This window comes from Photinus pyralis, unplaced genomic scaffold (assembly GCF_008802855.1).
Source record: "Photinus pyralis isolate 1611_PpyrPB1 unplaced genomic scaffold, Ppyr1.3 Ppyr1.4_LG9, whole genome shotgun sequence".
In the NCBI taxonomy this organism is placed as follows: Eukaryota; Metazoa; Arthropoda; class Insecta; order Coleoptera; family Lampyridae; genus Photinus; species Photinus pyralis.
In genome coordinates, this window is record NW_022170878.1 from 562390 (window position 1) to 582037 (window position 19648).

General features: G+C 37.5%; 1 protein-coding gene across 2 annotated transcripts in view; it reads right to left on the reverse strand.

The window, feature by feature from the left end:
- LOC116180240 (protein amalgam-like) overlaps positions 1-11264 on the reverse strand; it is a 146795-nt gene extending 135531 nt beyond the window's left edge. Inside the window, exon 1 of one of the 2 annotated variants that reach the window (XM_031500135.1) lies at positions 10984-11264. In XM_031500135.1, the coding sequence (XP_031355995.1) occupies positions 10984-11029 (46 nt within the window). In that variant the 5' untranslated portion in view covers positions 11030-11264. The remainder of the gene's footprint in view (positions 1-10983) is intronic. The other variant, XM_031500136.1, reaches the window with a different exon arrangement.
- Positions 11265-19648: the final 8384 nt, after the last annotated feature.

Genomic DNA, 19648 nt, shown 5'->3' on the forward strand with positions numbered 1-19648 from the left:
CAAATTTTTCGAATTCTTGGGAATTATTGAAGGTACCTAAATTGAATTTTTGTATTTTAGACGGACCCTTCAAAGTTGTTCGAGTAGGAATTTTAGGAGATAAAGTTGAGAACATTTTTGAAATTTAAGTCGGAATTTTTGAGTTTCTTTTTCTTTTTGAATTCTTATGAATGATTGAAGGTAAATTGACTTTGGAACCTTCAATCTCTTGTTCGAGTAGGAATTTTAAAGTTGAGCGAATTTTTAAAATTTAAGTCGGAATTTTTGAGTTTGCTTTTAAATTTTTTGAATTCATGAGAATTATCGAAGGTAAATTGCACTGTTGAACCTTCATTGAAAATTATACGCGTTTAATTTACATGGAACCTTCAAAATTGTTCGAGTAGGAATTTTAGAAGTTAAAGTTGAGAACATTTTTGAAATTTAAGACGGAATTTTATACGTTTATTCTAAACTGAAACTCTTGTTCTGGTCGGAATTGTCGAATTTCATTTTCAAATCTGAGTTCAAATTTTTCGAATTCTTGGGAATTATCGAGTGTAAATTGAACTTTTGAAACTTCACTCAAAATAGTTGAAAATCCATAGTGTTTTTTTTATGTTGTCACGTGCTCAATAGCAGTTTCTGAAAATAGGCCTTACTCCAAACTTATAGTCCCGATAAGGAAACGAGACATACGTAACACTGCTCAATAATTATGTAATAATAAAATGGAATACATTGTAAGAGCACTTGATAGAAACTAATTAAACATTAACAATTTTATTTTTAAATCAATGACAACACCTGAAAGGTGCATGTGCAATTACGTTTTATATGCTCGTACAAGAAACAAGACTTGCATTTATAAATTCTCAGTATCTTGGTGTACATCTTTTCCAAAGCGGTTTAGGAAATGTGAAACTACAATTGAACCTCGAAAGTTTAACATTTAAAAATTTGGGATTCCCTAATGATCCTTCAAGAACGCTATGATATTTAAGCATGTTCTTTTCTGAAATTCGTGAAGGATTAACTGTCACTAAAGATTCCTTCAGAGATTCTTCCGAAATTCTTCTATTAAAGATGAACCTCTATAAGATATTCTTCAAGTGAGCTTTTTCAGAAATTCCTTGGCAATTCTTCAGGCGCACACAATGTGAGATTCCTTCAGAGATTCTTCCAAATTTCTTCTATTAAAGAATGAGCTTGATGTCTAAATCTCGGTCTAAATGCACACACGTAATTAATAATATGAACAGGGCTTCAGATTTCACGAAATTTACTACCTAGTTGAACTTTTGTTTACTTACCCACTGAAATAATTTACCAATGTGTCGCAGTATGAAAATCGTCTTTAAACTTTTTACCGGTTGATGTCTAAATTAGAGCCTTATTATCGCGATGTATAAACAAGAGAGGTACTTTATCATAACTAACCTCTCCAAGTATAAACGCAATGAAATGTTCTGTACCCTTGACCATAACGCTTTCGTGGTAAAATTAATAATAATTAATAATTTAATCCTATAATGTAATATCGGCCCCAACGAAACCAAGCTTCGTCCCTCAAATTGCGTAAGAACGATTTTTAGAACCGGCAACACTGTAGCATATTTACTCTTATCTGCTCGCACACTCGTTTCTTATCTTAATTCTATTGCATTTTAGTTCCGTTCTCTTTAATTATGAAGTGGCACACGTATAGTTTCCTACCCACACATGGGCGCGGAAAAGTAAAAATGTAACATGTTTATTTACACAACCGATTAGCGCCGAAAAAAGACAAATCTAGTAGAATTTATTGCAGCGAATATTCTAGAAACCCCGATAGACATCGAGCCGCCATAAAAGTTTAGTCATCGGCGATTAGAAACAAAAACGAATGACGCATTCTTTTCCGTAAATATGACGCGATTTGTTCCAGAACATTCGAGAGCGTTCGGAAGCGTTCGAGAATTTTCGAGAAAGATGAGCATTTGCAAATCGAATTAGTCTTAACATCGAGATCTAAGTGAAATATTACGCTCCCGTTCGTATTATATTATAAATAATAATAAGTTATAAATTAATTCACTTCAAAAATTTATTGTTAATTAGTTGTATACTTATAAATAAACCACGTAATTCAATTTAAATTACATTATATTATTATCTTGCGTGTAATGAAGCAGGCGTTTTTAGCCTTGAAGTTACCAGCTTTAGTGATCACTCTGTAGATGAACACTCGGCATCTATAGGCGCTTCGTTACAGAAAGTGTTCTATCGAAAGTATTTGTAGTTGAAGATAGAAGGTGAGAGGTTCCACCCTGTATATACTTACGACGATACATACATTTTTGAGAGTTGGCAACCATGCAATTTCTAGGTGGGGAAAAGCTGCCTGCGCCACCTAGAAATCACGAACGGGGGTTACGTTTGGCATCTTGTCCTGTAACCATTTGAAGTACGACACCTAATTCCGTGATTGTCTTCGACATCAACTGTAGACTCGAAAGCCCGAAACCAGGGGCGGGCTACCCATCTTGCAGGAGCGGGATTACGCTAATCAAAGCTCTTCAGTTTAGAATCTATGTGCGATAAATGAGTGGGGATTCAATAATTTCCATGTATTTTGTTTTTAGTGTAATTTGCCTACAAGGCCATGTAATTTTCCATCTTGCTTTTAACAAAAGGACTATATTGCACCAAAGATGAGTCACATCCTGTACTCTTAACCCTTTCTCAGAATTTAGGTACTTGCTACTACCTGATCCATTGTTCCCAAAAACTTGCTTTTAACCTTGAGTGTAACCAACATTGTGTATATGCATTTGCTATCTTTGTTAACTACTGCTTATCAACTAAATTTCCGGGCTTTCACAATCTTAATAATTACGATCATTATTAAACAAACTTTTCACAATTTCAGTGTTTTATTTAACTAACTTCCCTACTGTGATTCAGGTCAAAGCGTTGTCTACAACTAACGTAAGGGGGCCCTGCCTTAGATGTTTTATCACGTGCCACTTTTCAAATTTAAGCGGGATCTCGTTTAGTTTTGGAGGGAATAGTCATTCGGGTGGCCATTTTTAAACGTTGCCGGATTGACTTTATTTCCGTGTTCTTGTAGTGTGAAGTTAGCGTAGAACCTGGGGGTTAAGTACAATATTGGGTTTAATTTCAAGAGTTGTGTTTCAGCCGCCGCTACCGCCTTCGACCAGAAGCCGAGTAAGTTGATCTTTTGTTTTTGCACATTTGCAAGCTACGTGTTGTAAGTACCAAAATTTTGAGCTTTTCCGTAAATTTACTTTGCCAATCGTACTGATTCTTTTGCTTTTTTTGCATCTTCACAAGTTTCGTAATTTTTTTGCATACACAACGTACAGCTTCTGCTTTTTCTTGCACAGTAATTTATACCGCTCCGTATAATTGCAAGGTAAGGTTTTTGTTCCATTAAATTATAATATTGTTTCGCTCTCCTGCATTTGCTTTCCCGTAGATACCGCTACCGAATCCGTTTATTTACTGTTTAGGGAAAATTGCTGGGCGCTTCAATTTTGTTTTAACATTCGCCAGTAGCCGACCACCGCTTGCCCTTTAGAATTTCTAGAGCTGCCGTTTGAGTTTGCCCGAGGCCTATCAAGTCGAAAGTGATGGAAAAAGTGCAATTTAAATTTGGAGATTGACATGTTTAGGAACTGTAAATCTAGTGGAAAGTGATAAATCGTTTTAATTTCAAGCTGCTTTGAAGATTTACAATCTTACGGCAGGTTTTAAAACTCTCGAACTATTGGAATCTGAGGCGAGCAAAAAAAGTAGCGAATATTTCCATCTAAAATAAATCAACATGTAACAAACAAGCGACGATACTTCGCCCGTCCGAAGGTATGAGATCTCGGTGCTCAAGCCTCGGGGAAATTTGTTTGTGAATCATTTTAAGCATAACACAAAGAAAATGGCACACAAATCGCAAACGAAAAGGATGCTTTGAAGTTCGGGTTCCCTGCATACCTGGCGTTACACATTCTTAACAGATATTAAGAATGGGTGGGTGGCATGGAGGTACACGACATTCCATCCGTGCTTGCTACCCTTGTAATCGTAATCTATCTATTACCCAGACTGAAGGGAGGTTTTCAATGTGTCTTTGAATATGATACTATAAGTTGTAGATGTAGACGGCCTTGTTAGCATACTTAATACATGAGCACCCACTTCACTTTTTTTTTCTCGTCTAGTCAAGTTTCTCGCCTTTGTTACTCGAGCACACCTCTACATCTATCGACACACTCCGCCTCGACATACCAAGATCGAGATGTAGGTTAACATGAATCTCGACAAATCTTGGGAAAAATTAGCAATTGCTCAATGCGACAGTGTACGTCAGTCTCTATATTTATCGATTTCGAAATTGAATTTAAATTTGGATAAAAACGTTCCATATTTGTTTAATTGATGATAACGAGCATAAATAAATATTAGGCAATTTCGAGATTTGATCTCGAACTGACGATTTTTGGATGGAGCCCAAACAGGAAATGTACTTATTGGCTCGGCCATGCAGGAACTATATTCGATCGGTGATCGGTGGTCTCGTGAGAGACATCTCGGTTATTTTTGGCAAAAAAAATAGCGCTGAATGAACGGGGGCGAAGGCGTTTCTCGCTCGCACTAAAATAAAGACACGATAGAGTAAAACGATTGCGTTTTTATATTTTAGCGTGTCGGAAATTGCGGACAGTCTAAATCGTGCGTATTTTTATCAAATGCTAAATTTGTTCGTTTGTATTTCACCTTTCGTTGAGACTATACGAGGCGAATCGTACTTTGAAATGGAGGTAGCCGCCACAAAAACGGTTTCTTCACGTTTGAATACATTAACAATGGGGTAAATTGAAATAAAAAACCCCAATTTAAACAAACATCAAAAGAGGAAGGTTACCGGTGACAACCACGGGGAAGACTCGGAACTATGACTCGTGCCAAAACTTAGCTTTCTTTGGTACAATAAGCCTCACGTTACCACTCACGTTCCGAAGAGAGTCGCAGTTACTCCCGCCCACCGGACGGTTATCAGCTTGTTTAATCACCTGAAGCTACTTTAAGACCAACTATGTAAGCCACAAACATCCCCTGTGGGACTAGATGACTGCCACATAGCCTCAAACACATACAATTCACTACGATCTTTGGGTTCTTCCTCGGGTTCTTCAGATGTTATGTTTCTTCAGACCTATCTTTCTCTTAGAATTCTTCGTCGGATGCCTTTGGCAGTTGAGATTTTTTTAAATCTTCAAACCCTTCACATACTTCGAATGCTTCAAATTTATCGGATTATTTGATTTTTTTGATATTTCAAGGTTCTTCCTTTTCTTCTCTTGTTGGGGTTAGAAGACTTCGTCATATTTTTACTTTTTGAGTCCAAATTACAAATTGCACACATCTAATGAAAGATCAACTGAAACACTTAATTTTTGAAAGCTAGGGTTCGCCCCCCCCCCTCCGCACACATTTTCGAAATCGTTTGTTTACACACTTGAAAATTCGACTGTTCCTTCAGATTGATTAGTAGTTTCACGTTGTACTTTAAAATAGGAGAGCGAGTCACGCTTTCTTCTTCGTTAAGCCCTTTTGCCTAGAACTTACGTCCTTCGCAGCACTTGGCCCTTCCGCACAAGGAGGAAGGTTACCGGCGACAGCCGCTCTGCTCGGAACTATGACTCGTGTCAAACTTATCGTGTGCACCACTACGATAGGAGGACTTTCACGTAATTTCTTTGATGTAATAAGCCTCACGTTATCGCTCGGGATTATAACGATAGTCATAGTTACTCCCGCCCACAAGGCGGTCATCACTCATCAGCCTGTTTAATGACCTGAAGCTACTCTAAGAACAAGTAAGGAAGTCACAAACATCTCTAGGGGATTAGGTGGCTGCCACATACCCTCAAACACATACAATACGCTCATTGGGTTTTTCAGATATTATGTTTCTTCAGACTTATCTTTTTCTGAGAATTATTCGCCGGATTCGTTCAGTTGAGATTCTCGGAGAGTTTATCAGATTATTTGATTTTTTTTATGTTTCAGGTTCTTCCTTTTCTTCTCTTGCTTTCGTTTCTTTCGAGGTTTCTTTAGACACTTGAAGATTCAGCTGTTCCTTCAGATTGGTAAGTTTCATGTTGTACGTTAAGATAGGATTGCGCGCCACGCTTTCTCTTTCGTTAGGCCCTTTTGCCTAGTATGTAAGTCCTCGTAGCACTTGAGCCTCTCACACAAGGAGGAAGTTACCGGCGACAACCACAGGGAAGGTATCTGCTCGGAACTATAACTCGTGCCAAAACTTAAGTTTTCTTTGGTGCAATAAGCCACGGGCTCCAAAGAGAGTCATAGTTACTCCCGCCCACAGGATGGACATCAGCGTGTTTAATGACCCGAAGCTCCTGTAAGAACAAGTAAGGAAGTCACCGAGGAAGTCACAGACGTCCCTGGAACACATACAATGCGCTCTTTGGTTTCTTGAGATTTATCTTTTTCGTTTCTTGGGATGTTTCAGAGTATACTGAGGGTTCCCAATCTTCATGTGTACATTCTGTGGATAGTCATCTCCGATCTTCAAATTTTTGAAATTCTTCAGATTCTGATCCTTCAGATGTTTTTACTTCGCAGAATTCTTTTGATTCTTGAAATCGTAAAATAGTCCAAGTGCCACCTTACATTTTTGCACCTTAAAAGGCATATTCAGAAAGATGAAAAAGATTCTAAAATTTCTTTTAAAACACTCTTACAAGAATCGGCTTCCTACTAACGCGCCTTTTAATTATTCGCCATAATTGCCTACGCGGCGTACTCATCTCTTTCCTTCTGACGTTCCGCTACACCACCCCCTTCTTATGGATGCTGCATCTCGCGACAGATCTAGATTGTTTGATTCCTATGGTGATGTCGACATTCATTACCTTTGGTGGAGGAAGAAAAGCCGGTATCGCCAAACATCATTCCCAAAGAGAACACTTGCCACAAAGATCAATGAAGTAGTATTTTTGCTGATTCCGCGAAAAAATGGACGAGATTAGTATTTCTGTTTAAAATACGAGATTGCATTTTTTTAGAATTGTTCTATTTATAACCACACGAGATCTAAAGTTCACGATAAGAGTCAGGGATATCTCGAAGTCTTTCACGGTAGCTGCCAAAAACCTTTGGTCAATGCCAGCTATTTTTTTTTATTACAATTTGTGATATGTTTATTTGTATGCAGTTTCTATTTTTCACTCTCTTACGTTTAGATTTGTGCTCCAAATAAAATACATCCCAACATTAATTCAACCATAACAACAAATGACGTTCTATAAAAAAAATGTCAGAAAACCCATGCAATTTTTTTAGCAATTGCACCCAAAATAGTTCTACAGTTAGCTACAGATTAAAATAATAATTATCTTCAAAAATCCCGACCTAAGAAGTTTCTCAAATGATAATTTTACTTAATATTGTTGTGTAAACTGTAGGGGGTATCGCTTCTCTAGGTTGAAATAATGCAGAGAATATGAGCGAGCCACCCTGTGGTTGAAAATTTACGTGATGTGAACATCTTGTACCTCGTCTTGTACAATGTTATTAATTTATTTGTTTAGGACCTGAGGGAATCTGTCAAATGGACACAGAATTTGAGGATTTTATTTAATAGCAATGCAATCCTTAGTTTTTGTATCGTAAATTTAGAATTTGTGTAAGTTATTTACGGGTTGTGGTTGTATTTAATGAGTGTCATAAATAAGGAAACATGTAATTTGAAATCGACGTAAGAAGACAAAATGAAACACGATGCATTATAAAATAAACATAGCAGAATAATTTACAAATTACGGCTGTTATTATTTTATAATGCATCGTGTTTCATTTGTTTAATTTTCCAAGGCCTACCTAAAAGTGTAGAGTCCTTTTCCAAACAATCTTTCGCGCCATCGACAAATACCGGAAATTCTTCAAGATACAATTTAAGCGTTTTTATTAATTAATTAATTAATCTCATTTTGCCAATATTTGAGGTTAGGAACAATATTTTGAAAAACGGTTTTCACTGGCCTCTTTGGATGTTATTTGGCTACTTTTTCATAAAGAAAAAGTCATATCATTCCATTTGATTTCTTTAGGATTTTGAGTCATAGTGTCAAAACTAGCCCCCTGGCGGAAAAGGATTCAATTAAATTAACTATATTGATATTGATTCTCGTTGCCCAAGGAATGCTCTTTTCAACCATACCAAATTCATTAAAATCGGTCAAACGGAAGAAGTTAGAGCAAAAGCAATTGAACGCCCCACATACCATCTTTGTTTTTGAAATAACTGAGTTTTTGTTTTTACGAAAATGATAGATAAACTGGTTCTCTTTAAAAATGGGAAAAAACATTGTTTAGTTTATTATGCGAAATTTAAAGAAAATGCAATTTTAACATTTAAGATAGCAGTTACGCCCTCTGTTGGTCATTTTTAGAACTTGAAAATATTTTCCAGTGATTCTTCATGACCGATTTACTCAATAACTTTTTTACCCATGTCATATGACGAACGGTTCTCGAGATATGGCCGAGGAACAGTCTTATTGGGTCATCCGGTACATTGGAAGCGAGATTGCAAGTATCAAACAAAAAAAATGCGAATTTGTAAAAGTTTTCGTGAAAGTGTAGTTTGTCAGTAAACATAGTTTGGCTATTGCTTGGACCTCGGCTTGGACAGACTGTGAGTTCTCAATTTTTTTTCTTGAAAAAAAAACTTTAAGGAAATTAGAAACGGAAAATTAAAAAAATACATGATTTTAAAACATTTAATATATTGATAATTCACTCATTTACGTGTTTAAGGATCAGTAACATTCAAAAATTGAAAAAATTCAAGAAATCAAGCAATATAAGAAACAGGAAGAACCTTGGAAATTCAGAAGAGCTATTGCAATAATACGAAGAAAATGTAAAACATTACTTAAGCAACTGTGGACCAAATTCCAAATATTCAAAAAATTAAAATTCGTAACAATCTGGAATAATTAAAAAAACTGTAATTGTACCTGTAACTGTAAATGTAATTCATAAATATTTCAGAATCTCATGAAAAAATTCAGAAAGAAATTAAAGAAAACAGCAAATGTACACAACAATTCAAAGTTGTTTTCGTCGAATTTAACAAAAAATCAGAAAAATTCATACTTTCAAAGCGAGTTTCAAAAGATCAATGAAAATTCATAAACAAAAACTTTTAAAACATTCATTCATATTTCAATCGCTAAAAAATACATTTCAAAAATTCCAAATCACAATCAATTTAAGAGAATTCAGAAAAATAAATCATTTTGGAAAATAAGTATGGGCTCGATTCCCGTTCGACGCAGAATTTTTTATATTTTATATATTTAGCATTTCTACTTTTCGTCAGACACCACGTTGACGTAGGATGACACAGAAATTTTGAATTACAAAGAAGGCGCACAAGTCAGCATTTTTTCTTAGTTTGCGCGCACGTTATCAATTCTGTTTTTATAGAGAATATTGTAATGCCAACGTACTGCCAAAGTAAAAAGAACCATTTTAAACCCCAACAATCGAAAATCATTAGTGAAAAGGTTTTTTTTTCGTTTTCGAAATTGTGGTAGTTTACGTTTACATTGCGACACGTCAAATTTGACAACTGTTTACTACCGTTTTCATGAATTTATCGCGTTTTGCTTCATTCAATATTCTAGAAGCATAATTGCCGTAAGTCTCATTGCGCCCAAAGTTGTATAACCCAAAAATGCCATCGGTTTTCCCTAGAAAAAGTAAGCAACTTATTTCTAATCCCCAGATTAGAGACTTTATGCAGGGATCTTAAGACCATTTTCTTTAATCTTAGAATAAGGGGACGTGTTGCCCCTATTATTCCCTAGTTTAAGTGGGCTAAAAAGTTGTCAAGTTCTAAGCGTGTTGACGTTTTGAAGAAGTAAAAACTAATAAATAAAAATAGTTTATCTTCTAAAATCGTCCGTTATAGTGTTTTTGTTTATAAACAACAATAACAACTCCCACTCAAAATGTCGTTTCCGAATTCATACTTCATTCTTAATTCTCTTAAGTAAATCTATTCGTTGCTGATTAAACTTACCCTTTTTATGGATTTCGGCAGAAAATCAACTTGAACGATGAACTAGTTACATGATCGCGAGTGCAAAAACGAAAACTAATGGATTGAGATCGAAACAATTTTTTTTGAATCAATTCCGACAAAGTGCTCAAGTTAATTATACCAAAATCCTCACGTTTCAAACTTTTAATTGGAATATTTGTGAACGGTTTCACCTTCAAGCGGATTCCCTTCATTAACTTTACAAGTTATCTTCAAAACTAATTGGGCAAACATTGAAAACTGTTTACACGACTTTATTTGTAAATATAATTTTCGATTTCTGTGTTTACGTAACCGGCGGCGGCGGTGTGGGACACGCTCACTTTTCGCGAGTTAGTCACGCGGGGGTCCATTTTTAAAACGAGTACTTTCAATTTCATGGAGAAGTAGGCGAGTTGACCAAGAAGCACGAAACCAAACTTAATGGATACGGTACAAGCTTATTTTCAAAAAAACTTAATTGATTAATAACGGGTTTTAACGGAGTTGCGTGCCTAGAATCCCTCGCATATCTTTGTGCGGGAAACTTTTTGAATTAATCCTCATATTTAAACATCCGTATCGCCGACGAAGAGGCGGGAGACGGCGATTACAATGTGTTTACTTAGGCGCCGCATCTTTTTTAATTCTTCTGATAATCGGGGAACTACGACAGCGATAAAGGTCAAGGGAAACTTATTGTGGATAGGTTCTTTGTGGTCGTGCCACAAGGTGAGGCACCGGGACCGTTGGTGCGACTTTTATTGGAGTGCCGCCAACTGCTAAAAGCGAAATTCTGCAAGAGTTCTAATTTTAACTCGAAAGGCTAATGTTTAGTAATTGCGGAATCGGCCTCTAGTTTTTTTTTAAATCCAAAATCTTACCTGTGCATAAGAAGATGAGAAGAGCGCCAAAATAAATAACCCTCATGGCTTAGAAATTAAAAAAACTGTCACAAAGCACTAAAAACCGAAACGAAAATAAATTGAAAAACTACGCTGGAAAAAGTAACTCGCGCGTACGAACAAGAATTTAACCGGTTAACATCAACCGCAAAACTAAAGCCGCTCTCAGCTTTCAGCTACCGGAATATCGGAAAGTATTTTTGAACTTTGCGGGTTTGCGCGCGCACTTTTAACACCAAGAATAAAACTCTTCGGACACGAACGGCGCTTTTGCTATGAATGAATACCGTCGGCGAACTTTTAATTTATATGCGAGAGTCATTATCAATTATTATTCATAAATTCGCGTACTCGCAACCGCAATATTTAATCACGGAGTATTTCTGTATGTGACTGGCACCTGAAGACGAGCCTGCCGGTCTCACATCACCAAAAGGGGATTCTCTAATGAGCACCGTCTGGTGTCCCAAGGGGTGAAGGTACACCCCAACCGGATAAGCGAATGTTACGCACAATAAACCACAGAGTAAGCTTATTTTAATTAGCGGTCCTTAAGTAATTAGGTCTTCCAGCTTTTGACGAATCAATTTTATTTTGGCAACACGCAAAATTGTGACTAATAAGCCGGCCTGATGCGACCTCATCTCTATTTATATTTTGATTCTTGTCAAGCCCCAAAGCGCCAGAGGGAGAGCGATGCACACACCTTTTTTTCGCAAGACGGTGGGTATACAATAACAAAGAGCGTAATTTGGAGGGGAAGTTTTTGTTGCGGCGGCGCTAGCTACCCTTTCATTTGAAAAGATTTAGTAATGTATGCGAGCCATAGGTACCTACCTAAGTAGTTGGTGACAGAATTTAATAAGCCACACTCAGGTAAAGGAAAAAGATTTCTGTTGGAACACTTTTCCACATCTAAAATTATGACGTGTGCTCCAAAAAATGACGAGCTGCAAATTTACAGATCTATCCCGGAATACTTTCTCTAAAACATTTTAGGCGTCCCTTCTAGGTCAGTTCTAGGTCATTTCTAGGCTCGCTTAGAGTTAGATCTAAAACGGTAAGCTTTGAAACAGCCCTGGAAAGTTTTCTGTTTTCTGATTTCCTAAGCGAAGATGCTCTGGAATGGCGAGTGGCGTAACATCATTTTAGAGGCCCATCTTCAAATATATTTGGGGGCCCTTTTTTTTATATCAGCAATTTTTAAACGATATTATGTTAATCTGTATATGTATGTAGAAAATATGGTGTCTTGAATTAGCTTCGCCGATTTTGAGTTTTGTAATTCATTGGTTCACAGGTCCTTGTAGTCCAGTCAACCTGTGTCGTAAAACACCCGTTGAAGGAAAAAAATAGTATAAAGCTAATTTTTTCCCCATCGACTACTACCATTTAGACAAGTGTTTAGCCAAAAGTCCCCACCCCTACCCCCCTTGCTTCCCTCCCTGTGCCCCCCTAAACATGAAAAGTGTAAGGGTTTCTTAAATCGCGTCTCTCTCGATTACTAAACAACATATCGGATTGCAATTTGTTTTATTCTCTTTGCTATAACATTGTCTACAAATAATTTTCAATTGACTTTCGTCGTAACTTTTACCGTTTGTTGGTAATGACTATGAAAAGGTAAAAAGTGGTATATTTTTCGGCACGTAATTTTACTTTTTGTCGCAGAAATTTTCACGCCGACATTTTATCAAAAAATGTTGCCTACAAAAGTTGTAGCTCCCATTATTACCTTTAAAATGATATGACATAGTACGTACTTTGTTGAAGAGCCTGCGAGATTCAGCCGGTGTAATGCAGAATGCGTACCCAGTCGTGGCGGGCTTCGTCGAGGTGGCCCCGGCGGCGCGGCGTTACAATGCTAATATTGTTGTATAGTGAGTGTTTTTTTTTTAACTTTAAGGTACACTATTGCATCTTCTCTAAACAAAACCTAAATTCCACCCTTTTTCAATTTGTGTCAAATGTTAATAAGTCCTTGTATACAGCTAAAAATCGTATTTTAAATAGTTTTTTCTATTTCGGTGTCACAATGATGATTTTGTACAACTGTTTTCGGCCGAAAACAGTTGTACAAAGGCAGTGATTATAGTCGTTTTTTTTGGTAACTCATCTCTTAAGTTGGCAGTTACTAGTTAGTACAAGTAGGTACTTCGTTGGGTACTTCCATGTTTGAACTTCAAAATGTCAGTCTTACTACGCTGCCAACCTAAAACTTAACGGCATAAAAAGTGTTCCCAACATAAAACATGTTAGTTCTAATGTTCCCTATAGTTTCTGATAATGATTTTTTTAATTAAATTAAAGCACCGAAATAGAAAAAATAGTATGAAAAACGCGTGTTACAATGCTTTATTGTAATACTCCTATCTTGCGGACACTCGTGGCTACGCTTCGCGTCGCCACTCGTGCCACAAGATAGTCGTATTACAATAGGTCGCATTGTAACACTTGTCTTTCAATATACTATTCTATTACCCAAAATCGTCCTGAAACCTTCATTTCCATGCTTACTTTCTGTCAGGAAATTTTAGTTTCCATGACAGAGGCAGAGCAGTACGTTTCCTGCCGTTTCACTTTACCGACCGCACCGTCACTTTACCAATTACCGGCCGCATTTGTGACATTTCCAAATGTCTATAAAGACTCCTGTCATCACTGAGACTGACATTAATCAAAAGTTCTATATAAAAATTGAAATTTGATATTAAAATACGATTTCGGGTAAAATTGCATACAAACCTCGTCAGTAAAATGACATTACCTGACTCGGAAATTAAAGTACTCGACAGTAATGTATCATTTTCCTGAGTTTTATGTAAATAACTATTGTTTAAAAATGCATGTAATATTTTTTTATGTTATTTTAGAACAAACTAATTGCGGTATCTTAATTTGAAGTAAAAAATATTTTCAGATTATTCACATTAAAAAATAAATTGATGTTGACCATTTCCGATTTCCTAAACTTCCAGGACAAGTTCTTCATTTTCCTTGACTTCAACCAAAGTTACATTACTGCATGATCCGCCACAGCTCCCACACATTTCTGTGCAACAAGTGATGCTTTAAAGCAGCTGCCATTACTTTTGCAAGCCTTTTTGCAGTTGCAGGATCCAGTTTTGAATCTGATAGTATGCTCGATAGACGATAAGCGTGTTGTTCAGCAGCACCAGATGTTGGAGGGAGGGATGCGATGTTAAATTTGGATTTTAATGACATTTTTGCAACAGCTTTAAGTTACATTGAATATCAGACATGCAGACCTTGTGCATCCATATTTTTTTCAGGAAAAAAACCTCTCCTACCTCTTTGAGAATATTTTTGTCTGCCTGTTTTTCATAAAACTGTCATTTGATGAACTTAGCAACTTGTATGCGTTGATTTTGGAAGAGCAATAGTGTCTCCCGACTCCCAGATTCAAAGTGTGAGGCCTACAGTTGTTGTCGGACAGGATTCCGATCTTTTCTTCCACAAACCCTCTGGCATACCATCAACCTATGACATCGGCAAGACCCGTGAAGAGATTGGTGATATGAAGGAATTTTTTTATGCTATCACAGAATGTGATACCACGTCTTCTTTATTCGGCAAAGGCAAAATCAACGAGAACAAATCGGAAATGGTCAACATCAATTTATTTTTTAATAAAAAAAATTAAGATACCGCAATTATTTTCTTCAACATAAACGAAATATTACATGCATTTTCAAACAAAAAACTATTTAAAATACATTTTTTAGCTGTACTTATACAAGGACTTATTAATATTTGACACAAATTTAAAAAGGGTGGAATTTAGGTTTTGTTTAGAGAAAATGCAGTGTACCTTAAAGTTAAAAAAAACACTCACTATACAACAATATTAGCATTGTAACGCCGCGCCGCCGGGCCCACCTCGACGAAGCCCGCCACGACTGGGTACGCATTCTGCATTACACCGGCTTAATCTCGCAGGCTCTTCAACAAAGTACGTACTATGTCATATCATTTTAAAGGTAATAATGGGAGCTACAACTTTTGTAGGCGACATTTTTTGATAAAATGTCGGCGTGAAAATTTCTGCGACAAAAAGTAAAATTACGTGCCGAAAAATATACCACTTTTTACCTTTTCATAGTCATTACCAACAAACGGTAAAAGTTACGACGAAAGTCAATTGAAAATTATTTGTAGACAATGTTATAGCAAAGAGAATAAAACAAATTGCAATCCGATATGTTGTTTAGTAATCGAGAGAGACGCGATTTAAGAAACCCTTACACTTTTCATGTTTAGGGGGGCACAGGGAGGGAAGCAAGGGGGGTAGGGGTGGGGACTTTTGGCTAAACACTTGTCTAAATGGTAGTAGTCGATGGTGAAAAAATTAGCTTTATACTATTTTTTTCCCACTAAAAACACAGGTTGACTGGTAGTCCAGTCAATAGAGACCTAAATAGGGGAGTTTAGTCAAAAATTTGGTGTCCAAGAGGTTATGACTGATTCTTATGTATTTTTTGGCGTAGATTCCGAATTTTTAATCTCCCACCAACCTTAGGGGGTGGGAACCCCCCCAAAAATGCAAAAAACCCCAAAATTTCGGCCCAAAATTCAGAATTTTGGAAAAATCTCGCTAAATTTAGATTTTTGGCCCAAAGTACCTTAGTTCAAAATTAAAGTACACAAAATTTGCAGGAAAAGTGATATATACACTTTTGGTCTAGGACCAACGGGGGCGGAGATAAGAGGGAGGTCAAAAAAGGGTACTTTGTTGGAAAACGTGAAAAAAACGGAATTTCTCTGAATAACTCTCTAAATGTTGGTTTTAGAGAAAAAACTCAAAGGACCAAAATGAAAGTAGACGAAAAATTACTTCGGAAAGTGCACGTGTGCGGAGCCGATGAAGGGGGGGAGGAGGGGGAGGGGGCGAGCGCAAAACCTCTCTTCCTGGCGCCGCGCGACGGCACTGGCATAAGGCGCTATACGCGCAGTTTCGGGTATCTCTGGTGGCCTCGGTCCCGGTCATAACGGATGCTTCTTTGTCCTTATTTTAGAAAGGGGCCTCTGGCTTCCCCCTCCCTCTTGTTGGTCGTTTGTATGCTTTTTGTGTCCTCTGGAAACCAGTTCAAGATCCTTCTTCAGTGCGTCTGTGTTGTCGCGTCGTGCGCATCACGCTATATTGCTCCGTGCTTATTTACTATTTTTCGCCTGAGCCAGTAGAGGTTGAGTTTTTATTTAAAGATGGCCTAAAAAAGTGCGAAAGTAACGTTTCTTGCTGTCCGCCATGCAAATCAGAATTTCAGACAAATACTACAATCTCCCCCAAAAATTGTAACTCGAGCACTAAATAAACAAGTATAAATTGTGCACAACTCCTGTGCAGATAAAGCGCATTTTTTTAACCGAAATAGCTTTTGTATGGACATCACCAATGGATATATTTCTTGCAGACGTTTCAATCGCCCTTTGATAGTACCCTCTTCCGACAATCCGTTCTTGAGGTATAAGGTAATATACACGATCACGATAAGAGGTCGAGGAGGAGGGCTATGGTTGGTAGAAATTAATTCCTTGCGTTGAGACCTTTCATTAGAGTACCATGAAGGTTAAAACTAGTTCCACTCTCTCCCCTCGAGAGTATATGCAAGCGAACAAACTCAAAACGCACAGGCGCGCGAGCACGATATTACAGAAAATTTCGGTAAAAACAACAAACTTTTAACCGAAAAATAGTAAATAAGCAGGGAGCAATATAGCGTGATGCGCACGACGCGACTACACAGACGCACTGAAGAGGGATCTTGAACTGGTTTCCAGAGGACACAAAAAGCATACAAACGACCAACAAGAGGGAGGGGGAAGCCAGAGGCCCCTTTCTAAAATAAGGACAAAGAAGCATCCGTTATGACCGGGACCGAGGCCGCCAGAGATACCCGAAACTGCGCGTATAGCGCCTTATGCCAGTGCCGTCGCGCGGCGCCAGGAAGAGAGGTTTTGCGCTCGCCCCCTCCCCCTCCTCCCCCCCTTCATCGGCTCCGCACACGTGCACTTTCCGAAGTAATTTTTCGTCTACTTTCATTTTGGTCCTTTGAGTTTTTTCTCTAAAACCAACATTTAGCGAGTTATTCAGAGAAATTCAGTTTTTTTCACGTTTTCCAACAAAGTACCCTTTTTTGACCCCCCTCTTATCTCCGCCCCCGTTGGTCCTAGACCAAAAGTGTATATATCACTTTTCCTGCAAATTTTGTGTACTTTAATTTTGAACTAAGGTACTTTGGGCCAAAAATCTAAATTTAGCGAGATTTTTCCAAAATTCTGAATTTTGGGCCGAAATTTTGGGGTTTTTTGCATTTTTGGGGGGGTTCCCACCCCCTAAGGTTGGTGGGAGATTAAAAATTCGGAATCTACGCCAAAAAATACATAAGAATCAGTCATAACCTCTTGGACACCAAATTTTTGACTAAACTTTTCTCTATTGACTGGACTATGGACTAAAACCAAAGAGCGGGTACTACTTATTTGGTAAAACTTAGCGTCACTGCTTTCTGCGTTCAGTCAGAGTCCTGTTGATTTTGTTCGTATCTACTTTCAGCTTTGTATAATATTTGTGCCATAAGTAATGATCTTAGCCTCCTACTCTCTTGGCGGCTAGACCAACTTCAAGTCACACCGGGATATTCGACCATATTCTGTAGTAGCGGGAATGCCAAACTAACATGGCTGCCTGTTTGAATATTCTCGCTTAAGTTTCCCGCGAGAATCTGTCACTCGGGGGCCACTCCAAGTGCGCTAAGATCGTGATCGTCATGTAGGACACCTACGTTGTGTAGTAACTGAGTTCTAAGCAGGCACTGAGCGTGGGTAAGGAACACCAAAAGCAATAGCTGATTAAGATTATATTGATGCTAATACCAATACTGTGCTCCTGCAGAGGGTCTTAATTGGTTCTATACTACTCCGGCATTTATCTTACGAATTAGGAAAACTGCAGGAAAACCTAATTTGGAGTAGTCCTATAATGAACAAAGCCTACGGCTAACATCTAATGTACAGCACTTTTGAGCCCTCTCGAAACCGGGGTAAATACTACAAACACGCTATGAGTAACCAAAATGGAATCGAGTCATTCCTCAGGTATTACAACACATACATCAGACAAAACTATAAAAGGTGTTAAATATACCTCGCCGGGCGGGAGGATTACCCAGGCCCAGTGGGGTGCCTGTAGACATGGGCTAAAGTTGTTGGTTCGGAACGAGTGAAAATGTTAGTGTTAGGTTCACCAAGGCCCGTATAAACTTGAATAGTTTGATCCCCTCTAAACAAGCACACTTCCCTCTTGATTACTCACAGCCCCAAATAAGCAAATATAATGAAATGCAATGAAATAATCGAGAGTGACAATACACAAATATGTACAGCACAGATACAGCCCTACCGATAATGAAACATGATTGCCAATACCAACAAAGGTTGCACAATTAGGAGGTACAAGTGTTTGAATCCAGTAAGTACATAAGTAAAGGGTTACAATCTACATTCAAGTTACACACATTTATAGATTAATTGAATAAAGAAAATACCTCACCTGATATAAAAAAGCAAAAGCACACAGCAATGATTAAGCCGATTAAGGTATAACAGAATATTTCAAGACAAGCCGTACTTTACACATCAGCCGGTTACAATACAAAGAAAGACCATGAACACACATGTTAAATCCTATTTATTGACCAACCCAAGTCAAACGGTAATTTGATCTGCTAATAGCCCTAAAAACCACCAGAAAATCGCCCATTCCCTGCATTTCCCGCATTTCTAGGAAAAAAAAACTAGACAGCAGGTGTTTGAAATTGTAAACACATGTGCTCTTCCAAGAATTCCATTCGTCTCATCTTCGCTCTCTTTTCCTTTTCTGTAATCCCACCAGATTTCGGTTGGCAGCTTGTGTAACTAACATGATGTATAGGGTGCTTCGTATCGACAATCATATTCACAGGACGTTGCTAAGGTTGGGGCATCTCAATAACAAAGGTAATATGTTTTTAATTTTAATCGTAACTCTTCGTTTTATTGTGGCTTGTTTCTATTGACTTCAGCTATTTGTAACTAAAGATAGGTAACCCTTGAATTTGTTTGTTACCTAATTGTTTCATTTATTATTTTGATTTCTTTAATATTGGCCCGTTCCTTCGATTAGTTTGATTAGCGACTTCAATTCTTTGTGTATGAATCTGCCTTTTTTTTAATGTCAACTGTTTCGTTCAAGCAGAGGTAAATGCTGGAGGATCAAAATTACTTAGTCATTCATCTCGAAATACAACTTCAGTCTAATGTTACCGTATCCAGGACCTCCAGATACCTTCTGGATTGGAGAAGATACCGCTAATTAACAAAGTATTTCATTTACTTTATGTAAGAAACTTCGGAATGTTATTTTTCACAAATGGGAAAGGAGTGAAGTTGCTTTTAAATCAATTTGAGTTGGTTAACTTTTGAGCATATCAAATTTTGTATTAGATTAAAGTTAGATTTAAACTATTATATTATTATAGAAGCATACCATTAAAGGAGTTCGGGAAAATTTCATTTCTTTCAGAAATTTGTTTAAAGGAATTAAATGTTTTGTACATTTTTGCCGAGGCCCCTTTTAAGTCGGGGC